General features: G+C 37.2%; 1 protein-coding gene across 4 annotated transcripts in view; it reads right to left on the reverse strand.

The window, feature by feature from the left end:
* Positions 1-24,999, reverse strand: part of ZFYVE9 (zinc finger FYVE-type containing 9) — a 195,222-nt gene that overhangs the window by 98,394 nt on the left and 71,829 nt on the right. For all 4 annotated transcript variants that reach the window (XM_032303362.1, XM_032303360.1, XM_032303361.1 and 1 more), the window contains 2 exons: positions 18,927-19,032; positions 12,803-14,901 (listed from right to left, as the gene is read on the reverse strand). In XM_032303362.1, the coding sequence (XP_032159253.1) occupies positions 12,803-14,901; positions 18,927-18,996 (2,169 nt within the window). In that variant the 5' untranslated portion in view covers positions 18,997-19,032. The remainder of the gene's footprint in view (positions 1-12,802; positions 14,902-18,926; positions 19,033-24,999) is intronic.

Genomic DNA, 24,999 nt, shown 5'->3' on the forward strand with positions numbered 1-24,999 from the left:
TATTCAAGCTTAGTATTTGAAGTTCAGTCAGAACAATTAGGCAAGGAAAACAAATAGGCATTCAAATTGGAAATTAATAAGTAAAATTATCTCTGTTTACACATGGCATAATCCTATATGTAAAAAATACTAAAGATTCCATACACAAAACTGTAAAAACTAATAAATTCAACAAGTTTGCAGGATATAAAGGAAACACACAAAACCTATTGTATTTTTTTAAAAATATTTTTATTTATTTATTTGACAGAGATCACAAGGAGTCAGAGAGGCAGGCAGAGAGAGAGGAGGAAGCAGACTCCCCACAGAGCAGAGAGCCCGATGTGGGGCTCAGTCCCAGGACGCTGGGATCATGACCTGAGCCGAAGGCAGAGGCTTTAAACCACTGAGCCACCCAGGCGCCGCTGAATTTTTTTTTTTTTTTTTTAGATTTATTTATTTACTTGAGAAAGAGAGAGCACATGGGGGTGGAAGCTGCAGGGGAGAGGGTGTAGAATCTCAAGCAGACGCCCCGCTGAGTGCAGCCAGACTTGGGACTTGATCTCACCACTCTGAGGTAACAATCCCATCCAAAACCAAGTCAAATGCTCAACTGACTGGGCCACCCAGGAACCCCCAAAAATCAGTTGTATTTCTGTAAACTAATAATGAATAAGTCAAAAGTGAAATTAGGAAAATGATTCCATTTATAATAGAATCAAGAATACTTAGGAATTGGGGCGCCTGGGTGGCTCAGTGGGTTAAGCCGCTGCCTTCGGCTCAGGTCATGATCTCCAGAGTCCTGGGATCGAGCCCCACATCAGGCTCTCTGCTCAGCGGGGGGCCTGCTTCCTCCTCTCTCTCTGCCTGCCTCTCTGCCTACTTGTGATCTCTGTCTGTCAAATAAATAAATAAAATCTTTAAAAAAAAAAAAAAAGAATACTTAGGAATTAACTTAACCAAGGAGGTAAGGGATTGTACAATGAAAATAATAAAAGATTGCTGAAAAAAATTAAAGATATAAATATGTAAAAAGGCAATTCATGAATTGGAAGACATTATTGTTAAGATGTCTATATTATCCAGGGTGCCTTTGTGACTCATTTGCTTGAGCAAATAACTCTTGGTTTCAGTTCAGGTCATGATCTCCAAGTGGTGAGATCCAGCCTGGAGCTGGGCTTGCACTCAGCATGGAGCCTGCTGGAGATTCTCTCCCTCTCCTTCTCCTGCCCCTCTGCTCCTCCCCATACTGGCTTGTGTACTCACTCTGTCTCAAAATATATAAAGAAATAAAATCTTTTAAAAAAGATATCTATCCTATCCAAAGTTATCTAAACAGATTCAATGTTATCTCCATCTAAACCCCATGATGATCTTCACAGAAATAGAAAAATTCATCCTTACATTAATATAGAATATCAAGGGATCCCAAGTGGCTAAAATAATCTTGACAAAAAACAAAGTTGGAAGATTCCCACTTTATGGATTAAAAATATACTACAAAGCTACAGTAATCAAAACAGTATATGAGTATAAACACAGACATCAAGAACCATGGAATTAAAGTGAGCCTAGAAATACACTCTCACATATATGAAGTCAAATGATTTTGACATGGGTGTAAGACAGTTCAATGGGCAAAGAAGAGTGTTTTGAATAAATGGTGCTGAGCAAATTAGATATCCATATTCAAAAGAATGAAATTAGACTCAACATACAAAAATTAACTCACAATGGATTAAAAAACTAAATGTAAGTGCTAAAACTATAAAACTCTTAGAAGAAAATATAGGGGAATAGCTTCATGATTTTTGATTTGGCAATGATTCCAAGGATATGATACAAAAAGCACAGGCAACAAAAGAAAACAGGCTGAACATCCAAATTTAAAACTTTGTTGCATCAAGGGGCATTATCAACAGAGTAAGAAAGGTAACTTATGAAATGAAAGAAAATATTTGCAAGTCAGATAGCTGACAGAGAATTGATATCCAGAATCTATAGGGAACTCTATAAGTCAACAAAAAACACTTTATAAAGAAACTACAGGCAGTTTTCCATTAAGACATAATTAAAATAAAAGTTACCAGTTAATGATAATCCACTACATATAGTGCTAGGTAACATATTTATTATTTCTAATACTCATAATTAATTCATTCAGCAGATCTTTATTATATAATTGTACAAGCTAAGTATTATCACCTTTATCTTACAGATGATCAAAGTGTCTTGCCTGAGATCATAAAGAAGCTAGCGAATGACTATAAAGTTATCCTGAATCTAGGTTTTGAGAAATATATATATTTTTTTAAGATTTTATTTATTTATTTGACAGACAGAGATCACAAGTAGGCAGAGAGAGAGAGGAGGGGAAGCAGGCTCCCTGCTGAGCAGAGAGCCTGATGCGGGGGCTTGATCCCAGGACCCTGGGATCATGACCTGAGCCGAAGGCAGAGGCTTAACCCACTGAGCCACCCAGGCGCCCCATTTTTTTTAAAGACATGGAGGAAACTTAAATGCATATTACTAAGTGAAAGAAGCCAGTGTGAAAAGGTTACATAACTGTAGGGAGAGTAAAAACATCAGTGACTTCAGCACTTAAGTGGGAGGAAGGAAGGCACAAGGCGGGGCACAAAGGATTTTTAGGTTAGTATAATTACTCTATAGGATACCATAATAGGATACATAATATGCATTTATCAAAACCCACAGAACTTTTTAACACAAAGAGTGAATCTAAAGTAAACTACAGTATGAATTTATTTTATAGACCTTTAGTTAATAACAATATATTGTATTGGTTCATCAATTTTTAAAAATGTAGCACATAATTGGCAAGATGCTAATAATGGGGTCAAATAGGGGGGTATGGGAACTCTATACCTGCTGTTCAGTTTTTCTGCTCTAAAAAATAGTCTGTTGTTTTTTAAATGGGTATATTCAGAGGTAGACATGAGGTTGTCATCATAAACATTATTTTTTCAAATATTTATTTATTTATTTATTTGACACAGAGAGAGAGAGAGAGAGAGAGAGAGAGCACAAGCAGGGGGAGTGGCAGGCAGGCAGGCAAAGGGAAGAGAAGCAGGCTCCCTGCTGAGCAAGGAGCCCAGTGGGGGGCTCAATCCCAGGACCCTGGGATCATTACCTGAGCCGAAGGCAGCTGCTTAACCAACCAGCCGAAGGCGCCCCATAAATATTATTTTAAAGTGATATTAAAATATACTGTATTTTAACTAACCGGAATTGAAATTTTTTTAAAAGTGTACCATGAGGGGCACCTGGGTGGTGTAGTCAGTTGGGTGTCTGACTCCTGGTTTGGCCCCAGGTCATGATCTTGGGGAGTCATGAAATCGAGCCCTGGGTGGCTCCACATTCAGCAGGGAGCCTGCCTGGGACTCTTGTTCTCCCTCTGCCCTTTCCCTCTCCCTCTAAAATAAATAAATAACTCTTTTTTAAAAAGGCGCCATGAACTGAGGAGTATGATTCTCGATGCCTGAGTTCCAAAATAGGTAAAATAAAATGAAGTCAATCCAATATGAAATAAAAGGAAACAAGAACAGAAGAATAGTATTCCAGTACTTCTGTCCTTGTAGAGATGAGGAAGGTCGTGGCACATTCTAGAGCTCTCAGGATCAAAATATTTATAATACCTGAATGAAGTCAATATTGACAAATACCCTTGGAATCCTGCTAAAACATTACATTATGATATAAATCACATTTGGTATCAGGCAAGTTTGTCATAACTAATGCAACAGGCATTAGTTATTAAATTAAAAACGTCTTAACTGAAGGCTGTTTTGTCATCTGTGATTCAATTTCATGGCATTATACAGAGAGACACTATTATAATGAGGGTCTTACATGCTTTAAATGATCAACATATACTTGAACACTGGCAGGTAACAAGGTGACAAGGGAAAGACTCTCTTACCTGGCTGCCTTTTTAATTTTATTTATTTACTTACTTATTTTTAAAGATTTTATTTATTTATTTGACAGAGAGAGAGAGACACAGCGAGAGAGGGAACACAAGCAGGTGGCGAGGGAGAGGGAGAAGCAGGCTTCCCGCTGAGCAGGGAGCCCGATGCAGCTCCATCCCAGAACCCTGAGATCAGGACCTGAGCCAAAGGCAGATGCTTAGCGACCGACTGACCCACCCAGGCACCCGGGCTGCCTTTTTTAAATATACGGCATTTACAATTACAAATTTCATTTACAAATTATGACATTTATCTAACCTCTATTTAAACAAAGTTGAAAATAATCTTCAGTTCAGTCAAGATTCTTTGACCAAAGTCAAAGCATAAAATAACACAGACTGACAGCACAGACAGACATGATTTTGCGTATCTTGTCATCTTAGGTTATAGTACTGAAAATAATTTTCCTATGGTTAAAAAATAAGCACCATCAAATTTTTTCATACTCCAAAATAATATTATTTTATCCCAGATAGCACTGAAAACATTACAACTTCCCCTAATATTTTAGGTGAACATAATGCTATATTCTGTAATATTACTGAAAAAAAATATTGTTAGCTTCTAAAAAAGTTAGTTTAAAAAAATGTGTTTTATTCTTGGTTTCAAATTTGAAGTTCTTTTAAATATGATATTTTAATTTTCAAGGTATATTTTCACTTAATTAAACTAAAAATTGGGTATTACAACATAGATAACAAAATATTATATATATATATATATATTTTTTTTTTTTAAAGATTTACCTATCTGAGAGAGAAAGACTGAGAATATATGAGTGAGGGGAGGGCCAGAGGGAGAGAATCAGTTCAGGCAGGCACCCCACTGAGCACATAGCCAGCCCCACGGGGGCTCCATCTCATGACCCATGAGATCAACACCTGAGACAAAACCAAGAGCGGGACGGTTAAACGACTGAGCCACACAGGTGCCCCGATAGTTCTGTTATGCACTTTTATATATAAAATTACTCCTGACATTATTAATGTCAAAATACAAGCAGAGTTAGGGGGCTCCTGCGTGGCTCAGTCCTTAAGCATCTGCCTTCGGCTCAAGTCATGATCCCAGGGGACTGGGATGGAGCCCAAATCAGGCTCCCTGCTGAGCCCTTCTCTCGCTGGTGCCTCTGTCAAATAAAGAAATAAAATCTTTAAAAAAGAAAAGCAGGGCGCCTGGGTGGCTCAGACGGTTAAGCGTCTGCCTTCGGCTCATGTCATGATCCTAGGGTCCTGGAATCAATCCCTCATTGGGCTCCCTGCTCAAAGGGGAGCCCCTTTCTCCCTCTACTGCTTTCCTTGCTTGTGCTGTTTCACTCTCTCTCTCTCAAATAAATAAATAAAATCTTTAAAAAATAAAATTAAATAGGGCGCCTGGGTGGCTCAGTGGGTTAAAGCCTCTGCCTTCGGCTCAGGTCATGATCCCAGCGTCCTGGGATTGAGGCCCGAGTTGGGCTCTCTGCTCAGCGGGGAGCCTGTTTCCCTTCCTCTCTCTCTGCCTGCCTCTCTGCCTACTTGTGATCTCTGTCTGTCAAATAAATAAATAAATAAATCTTTTTTATAAATAAATAAGAAAAGCAGAGTTAGATACTGACTGTATTTTTCATTTTATACATAAACATGTTATATAAATTATATAAATTTATAAAATATTTAGTCTATAAATACAAAACTGTATCTTTTTTTTTTTTTAAAGATTTTTATTTATTTATTTGACAGAGAGAAATCACAAGTAGATGGAGAGGCAGGCAGAGAGAGAGAGAGGGAAGCAGGCTCTCCGCGGAGCAGAGAGCCCGATGCGGGACCCGATCCCAGGACGCTGAGATCATGACCTGAGCCGAAGGCAGCGGCTTAAACCACTGAGCCACCCAGGCTCCCTACAAAACTATATCAAATTAACATTTTATAATTACATTTATAAATGCTCACTATGTTAAATATCTATAATCCTAAGTGTCTGTAAGGGGGAAACTTGTCAGAACTACATTAAAAATTAATCTGGATCATTTTCCAATATGTCTTTTTTTTTTTTTTAAGATTTTATTTATTTGACACACAGAGATCACAAGTAGGCAGAGAGGCAGGCAGAGAGAGAGAGGAAGCAGGCTCCCAAGCAGAGAGCCTGATGCGGGGCTCGATCCCAGGACCCTGGGATCATGACCTGAGCCAAAGGTAGAGGCTTTAACCCACCGAGCCACCCAGGCGCCTCTCAATATGTCATTTTGACATTAGGCTTGTCATCAAACTATTTTTCTAATAAACTGTAAGTGAAGAAGATCATGTGTGCCTATAGGGATACTGAAGAAATTCATACTGGAAATGAATCAAAAAGGCAACAGTATCTGCAAAATAAAACCTTCAGTATAGCATACTTGACACCTTGATAAATAGCATTTCAGTTTAACTGAGATGACTTCCAGAAAACACACTTATAGCACAGCACACTTCAAAATGTTTAATGGTGTACTCTTCCCACAAAGTGACCTTAGCTCATCAGTACATTTAGTAATAATTTTATAGAGATAAATCATTGCCAGCACAAATCATTCTATTTCCTTTTCTATTTCTTTTTTAAGAAATTTTTTTTAAAGATTTTATTTATTTATTTGCCAGAGACAGAGGGAGAGAGAGCGAGTGAGCACAGGCAGACAAAGAGGCAGGCAGAGGCAGAGGGAGAAGCAGGCTCCCTGCCGAGCAAGGAGCCCGATGTGGGACTTGATCCCAGGACCCTGGGATCATGACCTGGGTAAGCAGAGGCTTACCCCACTGAGCCACCCAGGCACCCCTAGGTTTTATTTCATATATCAAGTCTTGACTTACAAAGTAGAAATGGAATAAAATGGGTACCAAGTCATTGAACAAGGAGAGATTTAGTGATGGTAATATATATCACTCCAGTTTACTCACAATTATTTTTTCCATTGTAATTGATTTTTAAAGTATAACTCAAAGTAGATGTGTTTTTGGTTTTGTTTTGTTTTGTTTTTTACTGCATTAGTAATGTGAATAAATAGAACAGAGAAGAGAACTGCAAGAGAGTTAATGTAGAAAAGAACACTGGAATGGATATGAAAGAGCTCTAGGCTTCTGTTTCCTCTTCTGTAAAAGGAAGGGATTACATAGACTATTTCTGTTTCCTTGCAGCTCTGTGAAAGAGCTTATATAAACTTTTTAAAAAAAAAATAGAGGGACGCCTGGGTGGCTCAGTTGGTTAAGCAGCTGCCTTCGGCTCAGGTCATGATCCTGGGATAGAGCCCCACATCAGGCTCTCTGCTCAGCGGGGAGCCTGCTTCTCCCTCTCTCTCTGCCTGCCTCTCTGCCTACTTGTGATCTCTCCCTCTCTCTCTGTCAAATAAATAAATAAATAAATAAATAAAATCTTAAAAAAAAGAAAACTAAAATCTCGCTACTTTGGTAATTTCACCTGAGAGTCCCACTCAAAATATTTAACTTCCTTTCAAAGTCAAATACTCAAATTCCCAATCCTTTACTGCTGCCCAAAACTAATGTTCACCCAAAGACAAAAAATCATATTTCTAGAAGCAATTTAAGCACAGATGAATCTTGTTGCTATGTCCAATGTAGTAAAAAGAGCATAAGGCTTTGGAGTCACACAGATTTGTCTTAAAATCCACACACTCTTGGGAGACCTAAGTGGCTCAGCTGCTTAAGTGTCTGCTTGTGGCTCAGGGTCCTGGGATAACTCCACCGTGGGCTCCTGCTGAGCCAGTGGGGAGTCTGCTTGTCTATCTGCTCCTTCCCCTCCTCACACTCTCTCTCTCAAATAAATAAATAAAACCTTAAAAAAAAAAAATCCATGCACTCTCATTTTCAAACTCTGAGGACTGAGGTACATTTTTCTCATCTGTAACTATATTTCAGAGAACTGTAATATTAGACAAGCCTAGCATAAAGTGGAAGTGTCCAAAAATGTTATTTTTTTTTTTTAATTTATTTGACAGAGAGAGATCACAAGTAGGCAGAGAGGCAGGCAGAGAGAGAAGGGGAAGCAGGCTCCCCACTGAGCAGACAGCCCGATGCAGGGCTTGATCTCAGAACCCTGAGATCATGACCTGAGCTAAAGGCAGAGGCTTAACCCACTGAGCCACCCAGGTGCCTTCAAAAATGTTATTCTATTTTCATCTTTCACACCATCTCAAACAAATACAAAATATTCAGGTAATAATTATAGTTCAACAAGTTTTACTTTTTAAAGAATTTTTTTTCAAGATTTTATTTATTTATTTGACAGACAGAGATCACAGGTAGGCAGGAAAGCAGGCAGAGAGAGAGGAGGAAGCAGGCTCCCTGCTGAGCGGAGAGCCCGATGCAGGGCTCAATCCCAGGACCCTGGGATCATAACCTGAGCGGAAGGAAGAGGCTTTAACCCACTGAGCACCCAGGTGCCCCTTAAAGAATATTTTTATGTTTATTTCTATTAAATAGTAAATAGAGCAGTCATTAACCAGATAGTACCAAGTAAATAATAACTGGCCACATCAGAGATGGTAATGGTTGACCAGGGATGTTTGGGCAGCTTAGCTGGTTAAGTGCCTACTTTTGGCTCAGGTCATGATCCCAGGGTCCTGGGACAGAGCCCTGCTTTAGACTGCTTGCTCAGTGTGGAATCTGCTTCTCTCTTTCCCTCTGCCCCTCCCTTCCTCACCCCACCCCCCGCCATGTGTGTGCTCTCTCAAATAAATAAAATCTTAGAAAGAAAAAAAAGAAAATAACCAAATAGAAGATATGTGACATTTTTTCTTTTAGAAATTTTTCACTTTCAAAACTTCTCTTTCCTTAACTCTTAAACTCAATGCTTTCTTAGTCCTCTGAAGTCGAATGGTCAAATAAAAAGAGGTCAAAATGGAGCTTAAGAGAGAATGAAAAACCATGATCTGAAGTTGGTGATTTCCATAGGAAATTAATATGGATATGTAGTAATGGTGATCATTTGAACTTAAGAAAGCATCTTTTGGGGAAAGAACTCTGTACTCTTTCTACTCTATAATTTATTGCCTATTATACAGGAGAAGTAGGGATTATGTTGTTATATGGAACAATTATCTAAATTAATAATGTGTGAAATCATAAAATAAAACTCACATTTGCTGAGCATTTTAGAGTATGACATACTTTTCCAATTAACAATGAAGACAGGAATGGAATCCAAATATCTCGATCTCCATTTTAGTAATAGAGATAAACTGCAACATTTTAATGCTTTCATAAATTCTAGTGTAATTATTTTATATTCTACTTAATTACATTTTACCAAGATGAATGTTACAACAATTCTACTGCTTATCAGGAATTGAATATAAGCTTTAAACTATGCTAGATAATTTCCCACAGTTTTCTGTTAACTCCTTCTATATTCAAGTATTTTCATCTTGACCCACTCTTCTGTAAGATGAATTTCCCTTTCCCCACTGATTTTCCACCTGTATTCTGATGTGATCTCATTTTTCTCATATACTTTAGACTCTGTCCCACAAATTATATCCACTTTTTTATATCTCCCTCTCCAAAGAGTCGTTTTGTTTTTTGTTCATTCCAAATAGTCATTTTGTAACATGACTGATTCCCTCTGCCATTCTTCGAAAAATTAAGCTCTCATTCTCAATGATCTATTTTGTTCATACTGCTGTTATAAATGAGGAGACGTGCTAGAAGCAGTATGACTGAAAGAATGCTAGCTTGGGGCCGCTGGTGGCTCAGGCAGTTAAGTGTTTCACTTTTGGTTCTGGCTCAGGTCATGATCTCATGAGCCATGGGATCCAGTCCCATGTGGGGCTCTGCACTCAGTGGGGAGTCTGCTTAAGTTTCTCTCCCTCTGTCTCTCCCCCTACTCAGGCTGTCACGGTCTCTTTCTTGTAGATAAATAAATCAGTCTTTAAAGAAAAAAAAAGGAGTACTAGTTTTAAAGCTGGCTCTAGCACCTTCAAGCTGTGAGATCCTACGCATATTCCTTGACCATTCAGAGTCTCTGATTCTTAACCTATCATTTAGGAAAAAGTTAACAACCCATTCTACAAGAGTGTAATGAGAATAAATATAAAATATATATAACTAGCTCTTAATATAATGTCTTCTACTTTGCTATGGGATGGTCTGTTTGTCTACGCAGATCAGAGGTTCACAATTTTTTTAGGATTTTTTTTTTTAAACTCCAGGAAATCCAGATTTTCTCCCAAATTACTGAAACCAGTGCCCTTAATTACAAACTCCATGAGATCATATATCACAATTTTTGTATCTCTAAATCTCTAATACTTAGCCCAGAACCCTTCATATATTAGATGCTTAATATATGCTTGTTAAAGAGTATTAAGCTTTTTTTATTGTAGAGAAATTACTGGATATGCAAACTAAATTTCTTTTTTTCAATAGTAAACATTACTTTACAAAATCCCATTGCTTGGGGTATTTTTCTAGCTATATTCCCAGTATGATCTCATTACTAGCTAGAAAAAATATACCTATGTTTTTAAGCTCTTTTCTTCTGAGAAGTTCAAGGATTTTTTACACAGACCTTATCTCATCAATCCTTAGAACATCCCTGAGGTAACTGAGATGAAAAGGAAAAAAAATAGAATATGAATCCATAATCCACATGAATCCATAAATTCATAAATTCTACTCAGAAAAACTCCCATCTAATTTTTTCAGTTTATGTGCATTTTGCTACCATTTCCATTCTAAATCCACCTAAGTTACCTATTTATTCATTACATCTGGATATGCTGATGTGGGGCAAAAGTGTTACTATTTGCTCAAGAGAGCAAAGTTTTCAGAAAGTATTATACAGAGTAAGTAACACAAAGAACAACATAAAAATGACAACTCTAATTGCTTAACAGAAAACTGACTACTGAGGCTACTGACTACAGGTTTACTTTAGACTACTAGCTATTTAGGAATTAGACACATTATTTTCTTCAAATTTTAATAATCAGAGACCAGCAGCCCAATCACAGCTTTCACTTTCTTCTGCTCCCCATCACTTGGTTCTTTTGTATCCTTATAGTAGCCCTTACTGACTACCCACCCAGGAACCATTATCCTCCTTATCCATATTAATAGAATCCCACTTCGGTTCAGGCAACATTGGGCTCAGCCCCAGGGAATGATCATGACTGATCTTCTTAGCCAATTCTAGCAATCCTATTCCCCTTTCTAAATGATTGGTATAAAATTGGACCTGTGATCTACAACTGGCCAAAAAATTGAAAGAAGTTGCTAAGGATTCTTTCCTCCCTGATGAGAGGGCAGCAAGAACAGGCTACTTAATATATACACTGTGCAAAGCTGGAAAAAAATTCATCTTTTGCCCCCAACCAATTTCCCTGTACTTGAGAAGTTGCCAGCTTGAATTTAATGCATAGAGCTGTACCACTCTCTTGCAACCACAAGTGGAAGACCAAGAAAACTTTAGTGATTCTTTTTTTTTTTTTTAAGATTTTATTTATTTATTTGACAGAGAGAAATCACAAGTAGGCAGAGAGGCAGGCAGAGAGAGAGAGAGGCAGAAGCAGGCTCCCTGCTGAGCAGAGAGCCCGATGCGGGACTCGATCCCAGGACCCTGAGATCATGACCTGAGCCGAAGGCAGCGGCTTAACCACTGAGCCACCCAGGCGCCCCAACTTTAGTGATGCTGACTGCACCCAGACATTAGTGACTCTCTATCTTTCAGGCTTCCTGTTACATGAAATGTTATTTTTGTCTACGTCACTAAGGATCAGATACTCTATGCCTTAAAGCTGAAAGCATCCTAATTAACACAAGTAGGCCAATAAATCAGAAAAGAAGGGAAGTACACATTTAATTACTAAGCACTTACTATTACATCTGTAATCTCATTTATGAAAATTACTAATCTTTCTATTTTGTTTTTATAAAAACAAAAGCTTAATAAAGTTATATAGTTAATAGTAAGGATGTTAAAATGGAAATCCATACCTGTAACCAAACTTTGCATTCTTTTTAAATATATAAAATTCCCTTCCTCCTTGTTTACAGTTCTTTGTTAAAAAGATAAACCACTAGCAAGCAAAACTCAGGAAGAGCTAAGGAATATCCATTATTCTTATAACCTTGTCATAGGATCTATAGCCCTCAACTCTACTTTGTATCAGAGTTACATGGAGAGGGGTGCATGGCTGAGTGGCTCAGTCCGTTAAGTTTCTGACTCTTGGTTTTGGCTCAGGTTGTGATCTCAGGGTCATGAAACTGAGCCCTGGGTCCAGCTCCATCCACACTGAACACAGAGTCTGCTTGTGACTCCCTCTCCCCCTCACTCCCCTTTATCTTTTAAAGATAAATCTTTAAAAAAAAAAATGACATTGGGGGAAAAGACAAAATATGTGTATATGTGTATAAAAAGTTTCAGAATGTCTAGCAGAGTGACCAAAATCCTACACCAAAAAGTAGGATGGATTTCAAGTGTAATATTCAATTTCTCAAGAATTAAAAAAAATATGAAGTCAATCTCAAGTATTTCCTTACTAAAAAAAAAAAAAAAAACTTCCTTATTTCAAACTATTCCATTAACCAAGTATCTATCAATAGAGAAACCACAAAGTTAACACTTCCTCAATTTTCATCTGTTCATGGAAAGTGATTCAACTTAAATCTTGGCAACAAAAAAAGTTATATAAACACTAAGATTCAGCAAGGTCATTTTTTTATTTAGAAATTTACTAGAACTGGATGTTCCAAGCTATTTATAATGTCTTCTCAACCAGAAGTATATTCACTTTATATTGACTTTATTAATCTCTAATAGAGCTTAATAAAGTGGGCATGCAGTATTTCTGACTTAAAACACACACAACTTACCTTCCCACACGCTCTGCAATGATGCCTTCTTTTGGTGAATGTGAACCTGGCTTCACATTTCATGCAGTTTGGAGCCTGAGAATCTGGTACCCATACGGGAGCCACCTCACCCAGAGTAGTAAATGGCTTTCTGGCAGAAATTCCAAACTGACCAGCTCTGAGATCATTATCTGGGCTTTCTGGAGCTAAAGCAAGGCACGGTCTACTGGATATCCCAGACTCGTAGCTTTCTAAATGTTCCCCATTTGTATCAGCAATAGAGATGTTTCCCAAGGAGGCATTGCATACATTGGTTGCTGAGTTCTCCCCTAATTTTGCTTTCCCAAGAACATCATTTTTGTTTTTAATATTATTGCCACTATTTGTAGGAAGGTCATTTTGTAAATGGTCAGACAATGGCTTTGGAATTTGAAGTTTAAGATTAGAAGGTTGCTTGGGTCTTGCACCACCAAAAGGAACACTGATAGATTGCAGGTTTGCTACTATCTTGGGTGAAGACTGACCGAGCACTGATGGAACTTGGCTACAGAAACTGTGTAAATAATTTTTCTTCATTAGGTCACCAGTGCTGTTTAAAAGTAGTCCACTCCCTTCTGTGGCTTCATTTCCTCTCTGCTCATAAATATTTGAGTAGCATTCTGACTTGCTCTCTTCTATTTCTTTTTCTTCTGTTACTGAATCTTCTTTGGAGGGTAAAGTCTTTGGAACAAAACAAACAACTGGGCTCTGCATTCCATAGGAATCACAATTAGATAGAGAATTTGCTGCTGGTGTATCCACAGTGGAGAAATCACATCCTTCACTTTCACTGGTGCAAGTTCCTTTTAAATTTAGACCTGCTTCTGCCATTTTATCACACTCTCCTCCACTATCATTGTAAATGTCCTCAGGCTGATTCATTGGCAGAAACTTCTCATTTTCTTTATTTATTTGGCTGTCATTCATATCATTTAGTTTAGTCAATTTCCAATTAGTCATCTCCTGAGAGTCAGAGAAATGCTCTGTCATATTAAGAAGTTCTGTACTGCCAAGAATTTCTTCATGTTCACAACCTTCCTTTTTGTCAGCTCTAAGATCACTAGGCACAAGACAATCGGAAAACTGTTCACAGTTATCATCCCTTCCAGACCCATTAGGCATGTCTGTTTTGAGAAGCAAAGGTAAACCAGATTGGAGAGATTCTTCAGTTGTCTCCTCTGTTGGCTCTTTTTTCATTAAAATCCCCTCACTCAAGTGGGAAAAGGAGTTTGGACTCCCTAGATCTGTCCTAGCAGAGCTGGTCTGGCCAGTAAGAAGCTCATCTGGTATATAGTTCTCTTGCTTTTTAGCAGCAGGACCTTCATCTGTTCCCTGGGATGAGACTATTGAATCAATTGTTAAACTTGCAATCAAAGACATGGGTGGGCCTCTCCCTGTATTTTCATCATCCTTTAATTGTGAAGGGGAACAGACACTTGCTAGATTATCAGATGAAGTAGTACATGTATGTTTAACAGAATCCCCCACTGCACTTGATCTATTCAACAGATCTATTTGTTTCTCTGAATTCATATCTTTTTCAGTGGACCCATTTATACTAAAACTAAATTGATCAGTTTGTCTGTTTTCGCTATCCAGTGAACAGCTAAAAGCATCCATGAGGGATTGACTATTATAATTATTACAATCCTGCAAATCGTTTTGTAATGTCCTCTTATCACAGTTATGCATGACAGCTACGACAAGAACATTCTTCTCATCTGGCAGACAAGCTAAGTTTCCACATTTCTTCTCTCCAACTTCAACAGTACTACATTGATCATCTCGATTACAGTTCCTCTTAATTAACTGATCTTCTGCAACAGCATTTTCATCGATCCACATTGTGCTGATCTCTGGATTCAGATTATAGTCCTGTCCATTAGCACAATGATCCTCTCCCTCTGTGGTCAAAGAAGCTGAATGAGCCAGAGAGAAGACTTTTAGTTGTGGCTGTGACTCATTAGAAACTGCAGGTTCATTCACACTGGCCAATGCGGGGTTAAATGACAGTCGGTGAGACGGGGGATCTAGAATCTTATTCCACTTGGTATCCAATAAAATAGGAGAAACTGTTTCATCTGAAAAGATAAATAATCTCAATAAGTTTCCTGGTGTCACTAGAAAAGCTAGGACTCAATTAATTATATTTGCAAACATTCTGAAAATAAAATATTCCCAGGATATCTAAAAACAGAATATTCCTAGAACATGAAGTTTCTAATTTTTAGCTAAGAATAAAAAAAATATTCTTCAGACTGTTTCTATATTACATGTCACCAAATGGTAATATCCCAGAAGATTCCAAACAACAAAAGAATTCTACCTCAATCTATTAACATAATTAAAGATGGCACAGAGGCTATACTTGGTAGTGGGGGCAGGCAGTAGCAATTAGAAAGGCCTTCGATTGGCTGCATACAACATAGGGTGCAGACTAATCTAAGCTGGAAAAAAATTAGGGCAACTAATTGAGTAAGAGGGAAAACGAAGGAATTTTCTGTGGAGACAGAGTGATCTATAATCTACATTATGACTGGAATGTGGGTTACATTGATGTATTTACTGATCAAAACTGGTACAGTTAAGATCTATTCATTTTAATGTATGTAAATTTCTTCTTTAAAAAAAATAATAAATAAGAAAGGGCGCCTGGGTGGCTGAGTCGCTTAAATATCTACCTTTGGCTCAGATCGTTATCCCAGGGTCCTGGGATCAAGCCCAGCCTTCCACTCCCTGCTCAGTGGGGAGTCTGCTTCTCCCTCTCCCTCTACCCTTCCCCACTGCTCATGCTTGTGCGCATGCTCTCTCTCAAATAAATAAAATCTTAAAAAAAAAAAACCTGTAAAAACATAACAAGCAGTGAGTAGTGGATGAAGATACAAATGAAACAAAATTGGAACCATGTTAATTACTGCTGAAGCTGGGAAACTGGGTATACCAGAGTTTACTACACTATTCTGCTTTTTGTATGTATTTGAAATTTGTCCATAACAAGTATTTTAAAAAGTTTGCTATAGTATATGAAATTATACTCATAACTGTGTCACATTACTAATTAGGTTTATATTTATATAATTATCTGAGGACAGTTGGCAGAAAAATATTCATTTATCTTATTAAATCAACCTACTTATATTCTATCAATAAGCATAATTTCATATTTACATTTTAAGAGATTATAACTATAATGATTATTTCTCCAAGTTATAGTGCCGTATGTATATTTAGAGAAATAATAATACACCTACTGTCTTTCTTGCTGTCTTCTTACAGTAAATCTAATAATCATAGTCCTGAAATTAATAAAGATATATTTTCCCCTCAATAGTAACATTAACCTTTAATGCCCCCTTAGCACCTTGTTCATGTCTCTATTTAAGCATTTACTAGACCATAACACTCGAAGTGTTATAAGTCTAGTAAATAAGTCAGGCTTCTACCTGACTTTTTCAGACAGAAACCATTTCTCTCCATCAATGTAAGCCCTCACACACTTTGCACTGTGCCTGCTATGTAGCAGGTACACAATAAATATATGCTGAGTGAGTATCTACCATAGTAAAAGCATTGTGCTTAAGGAGCATGAAGATTAAATGATAGCTCTGGCCTCCAAGAAATACATAATCTAGTTAGAAAAATAAAAAACAGGTACTGTACACATGAATATCTAATTAGCCATACAGGACAGCATTATGCCTAGGATTCAAAGACAATTTTATTTAAATGTGGAAAAGAGGTCATTCTTAAGGGGGAACAAGTATAGACCCAAACACAACAATCTGAGAGAGCAATAAGCAAATCAGTTTGGGCTGAAAAAAGAATTAGTGTAAGCAAGTAGTGAAAAGAAGCTAGAAAGACCAGACTGTGAAGGCCATAAGACATCAAAATGTGTAGAGAATGGTCTTGAATACTGAATGTTAAAATCATGAGTTGCCCCAACTTGGGCTAGCAGAGACTTGAGATTTAACAACATAAACTTCCTTTAAAAAAAAAAAAAAATCATGGGCGCCTGGGTGGCTCGGTGGGTTGAGCCGCTGCCTTCGGCTCAGGCCCTGATCTCAGGGTCCTGGGATCGAGTCCCGCATCGGGCTCTCTGCTCGGCAGGGAGTCTGCTTCCTCCTCTCTCTCTCTCTGCCTGCCTCTCTGCCTACTTGTGATCTCTCTCTGTCAAGTAAATAAATAAAATCTTTAAAAAAAAAAAAAATCATTATTTCCAACATGGTTCATGGAACTAAAAACGAAATGCTGCTTCTTACAAGAATATTTAATAATATTCAAACAAGAATGGTAGATCAGTTATTAAAAATGTCATTATTCAATTACCTACTACATGGGTATAATGTTAATTATCTAGTGTTATCACAGTCTGTGCGTGGTATATTTTTCATTTAAAGAAGGAAATTAACATAGAATGAAAAATCACTTTATTTAGAATATACTTCAAAAGATACCAGTCTAGAGGTGGTGATTTGAATACAATTAGTACATACTAAGATCTTTAAACAATAGTTCAAAACAAATATACAACATAGTTCCAAACAAGAATTTGGCTTCTGAAGTTCTTCTCCTCCTAAAAGAATTAGTTTTTATAAGCAATGCTGTATTTCTGAACTAAAAGACAATTTTTACTGATTCAACAAAAATATATTAAAAATCAACTATATGCAAAGTACCCTACGAGATCTACAAAAGTCCTAAAGAGATTGATATAAAAAACTAACAGTTTTCTTAGAGTCAATGATATTTTAGAAGTACACTATTCAAGTGATTAGGTATAACACCTGTGTAGATATCTCATAACAAATAACTGATACACAGAGGGCCAAACCAAAGAAAGGATTGAGAAACTACCTGTATAAATGATTGAAACTGAGAGGAAAAGACCCCCTCAACCTTGGTATGTAGATCCAATAGAATCTCAAATGATTAATTTCACATTTATATGAATCCTATGGCTATGGAGTAGCTTTGGGTCATCAGTGGTAAAATATGAGAACAGTAGGCTATTCCACGGATCCTTCCTTCTCCACTTTCCTTCCTTAAGCCCATAATTCTATACGGCTTGGTTTATTACAGACCCAAAGCAACAACATTAAAATTAATCTCTCTTCCCAACAACTATCAAAGGACAACCTAAATAACTGGATATAGTAAAGGTCTGGAGACCATTTCTAAAATCACAGACTTCAGACAGAAATACATCACTTTGTAAACTTGTTACCTGCCATTTCCAGCTAGAAAAAGAGAATACCAGGGGGCGCCTGAGTAGCTCAGTTTATTAAGCATGTCTGCCTTTGGCTCGGGCCATGATCTCAGGGTCCTGGGATCGAGCCCCATCTTGGACTCCCTGCTTCTCCCTCTTCCTCTCTCTTATCTCACCTCTGAACCCCCAGCCCTGTGCTCTCTCAAGTAAATAAATCTTGGGAAAAAAAAAAAAAAAGAAGAAGAAGAAGAAGAAAGAAAAAGAAACAGAGTATCAGGGTAGGAGGGATCTAATTAATTATGGCTTATCCATTCAAATCACACTGACTGAGAAATTTAAGGAAAAAGTTTACCAAAATAAAATGAATCTTAGGCAAACATTTTATCTAACCATTTTGGCAGTAACTTAAAACTATAAATCTTTTAAAATTAGGTTTAAAATATATCTTTATTGATCAACAGGCAACAAGTTATTTTTCTAGTTTAGGAAATACAACCACACATTCTAAAGCTCTTCTTGACCATAAATTGATTGTATAAAGAAAGTTCAGGCTCTAGTTTCATAATGCCTAGATACTAATCATTCTGCCACTTATTAGCAAACTAACCTTAGGGAAACCACTTACTCTCTCTGTATCTCTCATCTGTAAAATGTAGATAAGATCTACTTTCATGGGATTATTTTAAAGATTAAATAATACAGCCCATTTAAATGCTTTAGCATAGTATCTGGCACACAGTGCAAAAAACATTAGTTCTTCCTCTGGATACTGAAATATAATACTATTATCATTAAGATATTAAGTCATTTTATTTTTTTTAAAGTGTTACATCCTCTCATAACCCCACACTCTCCATATCATAAATGTATTCAAACAGATTCACCAAAACAAATTCTCACCTTCGTTTTGTTCAAATTCATCTAATACCTTGTCCAGGTTGTAAGCTTCTGCTTGGAAATAATTCTCCATCGGTGAGGAAACACCACTCAAGAGACTTGTTTAAACCTAGAAAGTAGATCAAATTTGTATTATACTTTCAATTTCTAAAATTTAATTTATAGATAGTCAACTGATAACAGAAATACAAATGATCATGAGACTACTACGAACAATTATACACTAACAAACTGGAAAACCTAAAGGAAAGGAATAAATTCCTAGACAAATGCAACCTACCAACAGTGAATCACAAAGAAATAACAATTCTGAACAGACCAATTACTAATAAGATTGAATCAGTAATTAAAAACCACCCAAAAGGGGTGCCTGGGTGGCTCAGTGGGTTAAAGCCTCTGCCTTCGGCTCAGATCCTGATCCCAGGGTCCTGGCATCAAGCCCCATGTCAGGCTCTCTGCTCGGCAGGGAGCCTGCTTACTCCTTTCTCTCTGCCTGCCTCTCTGCCTACTTGAGATCTCTACCTGTCAAGTAAATAAATAAAATCTAAAAAACAAAACAAAACAACCCACCCAACAAAGAAAAGTCTAGGACCAGTTGGCTTCACTGATGAATTCTTTCAAACATTAAAAAACAAATAAAAAGAACTGGGGTGCCTATGTGGCTCAGTTGATCTAAGTGTCTGCCTTCAGCTCAAGGTACTGCATCAGGCTCCTTGCTCAGCAGGAAGTCTGCTTCTCCATCTTCCTCTGACCCTACCCCCTAGCTCACACTCTTGCTTTCTTTCTCTCAAATGAATAAACAAAAAATCTTAAGAAAAAAAATTAATAGTAATGCTTCTTAAACTCTTCCAAACAATAAGTGAGGGGGGAACACTTCTAAACTCACTTTACAAAACCAGCATTACCCTGATACCAAAACCAGGTAAGGACACTACAAGAAAGGAAAATTACAGACTAATATTCCTGATGAATACAGACACAAAAATCCAAAGCCAAAAATATCAGCAAATCAGATTCAATAATAAATTTAAAAGTACATAAAAAAATACATTAAAAAATATGTAAAAATACATATACCAGGCACCTGGGTGGCTCAGTTGTTAAGCATCTGCCTTCAGCTCAGGTCATGATCCCAGGGTCCTGCGATTGAGCCCCACATTAGGCTCCCCACTCAGCGGGGAGCCTGCTTCTCCCTCTCCCACTCCCCCTGCTTGTGTTCCCTCTCTTGCTGTGTCTCTGTCAAATAAATAAATAAAATCTTTAAAAAAAAAAAATCGTATACCATGATCAAGTGGGATTTACTCCAGGGATGCAAGGATGATTCAACATCTATACATCAATGTAGTACCACATTAACAAAATGAAGGATAAATCATATGATCATCTCAATAGTACAGAAAAACATTTAACAAAATTCAACATGCATTTATGATAAAAATCCTAAACTAAGTGAGTAGAGAACACACCTCAACATAATAAAGGCCATCTATGACAAGCACACAGTTAACATCATACTCAGCAGTGAAAACCTAAAAGCTTTTCCTCTGAGATCAAGAATAAGACTAGGATGCTCACTCTCACCACTTTTATTCAATATAATACTGGAATTCCTAGCAAAAACAATTAGGAAGAAAAAGAAACAAAAGGTATCTGAATCAGAAAAGAGAAGTAAAACTGTCTGCACCTGCTGGTGACATGATATTATATATAAAACATCCTAAAGACTACACACACACACACACACACACACACACACACAAAACCCTATTAGAATAAATGAATTCAGTAACATTGCAAGATTAAGTCAACACATAAGCAGTGCTTGGCTGGCTAAGTCAGGAAAACATGCAGCTCTTGTTCTCTGGTTCATGAGTTAAGGCCCACATGTGGCACAGAGTTTTAAATTTTTAAAATTAAAATTTAATTAAGTTTAATTAAAATTAAAATTTTTAAAAATTTTTAAAAAGTGAACACACAGAAATCAGTTGGGTTTCTACACACTAACACCAAATTATCAGAAAGAGAAATTAAGCAAACAATACCATTTACAATTGCATCAAAAAGAATAAAATTCCTAGGAATAAATATAATGAAGGAGGTGAAAGATCTGTACTCTGAAGACAGTGATGAAATAACTGGAAGACACAGACATGGAAAGATATTCTGGGCTCATGGATTAGAAGAATTAATATTGTTAAAATGTTCTTACTACCCAAAGCAATCTACAGATTCAATGTAATCCCTATCAAAATTTCAATGGCATTTTTTACAAAAATATTTAAAAATCCAATAATTTGTCTGGATTCACAAAAGATCCTGAATAGCCAAAGCAGTCTTGAGAAAGAACAAAGCTGGAACCATCACAATTCTTGATTTCAAACTATATTACAAAGATATCTATAGTAATCAAAACAGTATGGTATTGGCATAAAAAGAGATCCCAGGAATAAAACCACATGTGTATGGTCAATTAATTTATGACAAATGAGCCAACAATAAATATACAAGAGAGGATAATCTCTTCAATAAATGGTGCTGGGAAACCTGGACAGCCACATGCAAAAGAATGAAACCATACACCTATCTTGTATCATACACAAAGATCAACACAAAGGTCAACTTTACTCAACATGGATTAAGGATTTGAACATAAGACCTGAAACCAGGGGCACCTGGGTGGCTCAGTGGGTTAAGCCCCTGCCTTCAGCTCAGGTCATGATCTCGGGGTCCTGGGATCGAGTCCCGGCATCAGGCTCTCCGCTCAGCGGGGAGCCTGCTTCCCTCTCTCTCTCTCTCTCTCTGCCTACTTGTGATCTTTCTCTGTCAAATAAATAAATAAAATCTTTAAAAAAAAAAAAAAAAAGACCTGAAACCATAAAACTCCTACAATAAAACAGGCAGTAATAAGCTCTTTGACATTGTCTTAGAGATGAGTTTTTGCATTTGACTCCAAAAGCAAAGGCAAGAAAAACAAAAATACAAACAGGTGGAACTACATCAAGCTAAAAAGCTTCTGCACAGCTGAGGAAACTATCAACAAAATGAAAAGCAACCCACTGAATGGGAGGAAATATTTGCAAATCATATATCAAATAAGAGTTAATATCCAAAATACATTCAGAACACACACAACTTGACTGCAAAAAAAACCAAACAATCCAATTAAAAAACACACAGAAAGCCAACAGACACATGAAAAGATGCTCAACATGACTAAATATCAGAGAAATGCAAATGAAAAACCAAAATCAAATCACACCTGTTAGAATGGCTAATATCAGGGTGCCTGGGCGGCTCAGTTGGTTAAGCAACTGCCTTCACCTCAGGTCAAAATCCTGGAGTCCCAGGATAGAGTCCCGCATCAGGCTCCCTGCTCGGCAGGGAGTCTGCTTCTCCTTCTGATCCTCACCCTTCTCATGCCCTCTCTCATTCTCTCTCTCTCTCTCAAATACATTTTTAAAAATCTATAAAGAAAAGAAAAAGAAAAAAAGAAAAAGAATGGCTACTATCAAAAAGGTAAGAAATAACAAGTGTTGGTGAGGACATAGGGGAAAAAGGGACCCTTGTATGCTGTTGCTAGGAATCCAAACTGTATGAAAAAGAATATAGAGGTGTCTCAAAAAATTAAAAATAGAACTACCATATGATTCAGCAATTCCTCTACTAGGTATTTATTTTAAAAAATGAAAATACACATACCACAACTATGTGTGAAGTGATCGATATTAACTAAACTTATTGTGGTAATCAATACCTATATATATCAAATCATTATGCTGTACACCTTAAACTAATTCAATGTTATTTGTCAATTATATATCAATAAACTGGAAAAAAGTGAAAAAATACATAGATTTATGAATATTTATATAATTTATAAATCTTAAATATACAAGAATAAAATCTCTTATAAATCTATTCAGACCATGGTAAACTATAAAATTCATCATCCCACTAGAGGTAGTCTAAGATCTTTAACCCAATAAAGTCTAGAAAAGTATAAGCTGACAATAATCAAAATGTAATTATAGAAGACAAACTTGGCGCATTTGAACAGGCTATGTTTCAAAAGATAAAATCCAGATGCTGACAGAAAATCATTTCTTTGAGATAAAACTACATTTCTATTTGAAAAGAAAGTTTTTAAGGAATTGTACCCAAATGGCGTGCCTGGGTGGCTCAGGGGGTTAAAGCCTCTGCCTTTGGCTCAGGTCATGATCCCAGGGTCCTAGGATCGAGCCCCACATCGGGCTCTCTGCTCAGCATGGAGCCTCCTTCCTCCTCTCTCTGCCTGCCTCTCTGCCTACTTGTGATCTCTGTCTGTCAAATAAATAAATAAAATCTTTTAAAGAATCATACCAAATGGAACAAGAAAGTTCAAGCATTTTTCCCCTCTACTATAATGACGGCCATACTTATCTATCTCCTTAATTTCTCAGAATGTTCTTTCCAAACTGAAAATTCTGCTTGGCTTCTTACTGGCAAATAGGGTGGCAGACTGAGAGGAAATAATATTATAATTCCCCTAAAATGTCTGAGTAAGGAAAACATTAAGAAGAGGAAAAATTTTTAAATGTAATATACTAAGGAGAATTCTCCTACATTGTTGGTGGGAATGCAAGCTGATGCAACCACTCTGGAAAACATCATGGAGGTTTCTCAAAAAGTTGAAAATAGAGCTACCCTACGACCCAGCAATCGAACTACTGGGTATTTACCCTAAAAATACAAACATAGTGATCCAAAGGGGCACGTGCACTTGAATGTTTATAGCAGCAATGTCCACAATAGCCAAACTATGGAAAGAACCTAGATGTCCATTAACAGATAAATGAATAAAGAAGATGTGGTGTACATATACAATGGAATACTATGCAGTCATCAAAAGAAATGAAATCTTGCCATTTGCAAGGATGTAGATGGAACTAGAGGGTATTATGCTGAGCAAAATAAGTCAATCAAAGAAAGAAAATTATCATATGATCTCCCTGATATGAAGAATTTGAGAGACAACATGGGGGGTTTGGGGGGTAGGTAAGGAAAAAATGAAACAAGATGGGATCGGGAGGGAGACAAACCACAAGAGAGACTTAATCTCACAAAACTGAGGATTGTGGTGGGGGGGGTGGGTAGGGATAGGGTGGCTGGATTATGGACATTGGGGAGGGTATGTGCTATGGTGAGTGTACACCTGGCGATTCACAGACCTGTACCCCTGGGGCTAATAATACATTATTAATAAAAAATTAAAAAAAATTTTTAAATGTAAAATACTGCTATTACAAAGTTTAAGGTACATATAAAATGCGGTGCATTTTCTTTGACTTACAGTGTTTCACCTTGAGACATATAAAAGTGTGAATACTATTTCTTTCATTTTGCCAATTTAAAAAAAAAGCTCAGGGGATTTAATGGGTTCATTCAAGTATTTCCTCATGATTATTCATTCAATCCACTTTTGTTTATGGACTGGCTCCTGTTAAGTGATTTAAGTTTAGGTAGACAAATAGGCTGCATAATAATACCCTAATAGTTTTTCTTAAATCTATCTTTATAGTTCAAAATCATTTTCATATACATGCCATTTTATTTTTATAAAAACTGCATATCGGGGCGCCTGGGTGGCTCAGTGGGTTAAGCCGCTGCCTTCGGCTCAGGTCATGATCTCAGGGTCCTGGGATCGAGTCCCGCATCGGGTTCTCCGCTCCGCGGGGAGCCTGCTTCCTCCTCTCTCTCTCTCTCTGCCTGCCTCTCTGCCTGCCTCTCTGCCTACTTGTGATCTCTCTGTGTCAAATGAATAAATAAAAAATCTTTAAAAAAAAAAAAAAAAAAAAAAGAAAACTGCATATTTAGGGGTGCCTGGTGGCTCAGTGGGTTAAGCCTCTGCCTTCAGCTCCGGTCATGATCTCAGGGTCCTGGGACTGAGACCACATCAGGATTTCTTCTCAGCAGGGAGCCTGCTTCCCTCTCTCTCTGCCTACTTGTGATCTCTCTCTCTGCCCAATAAATAAATAAAATCTTAAAAGAAAAACCCTGCATATTTAAACTTTCTAATGCTAAGAGCACACATGAAATT

The sequence above is a fragment of the Mustela erminea genome, chromosome 10, assembly GCF_009829155.1.
Source record: "Mustela erminea isolate mMusErm1 chromosome 10, mMusErm1.Pri, whole genome shotgun sequence".
In the NCBI taxonomy this organism is placed as follows: Eukaryota; Metazoa; Chordata; class Mammalia; order Carnivora; family Mustelidae; genus Mustela; species Mustela erminea.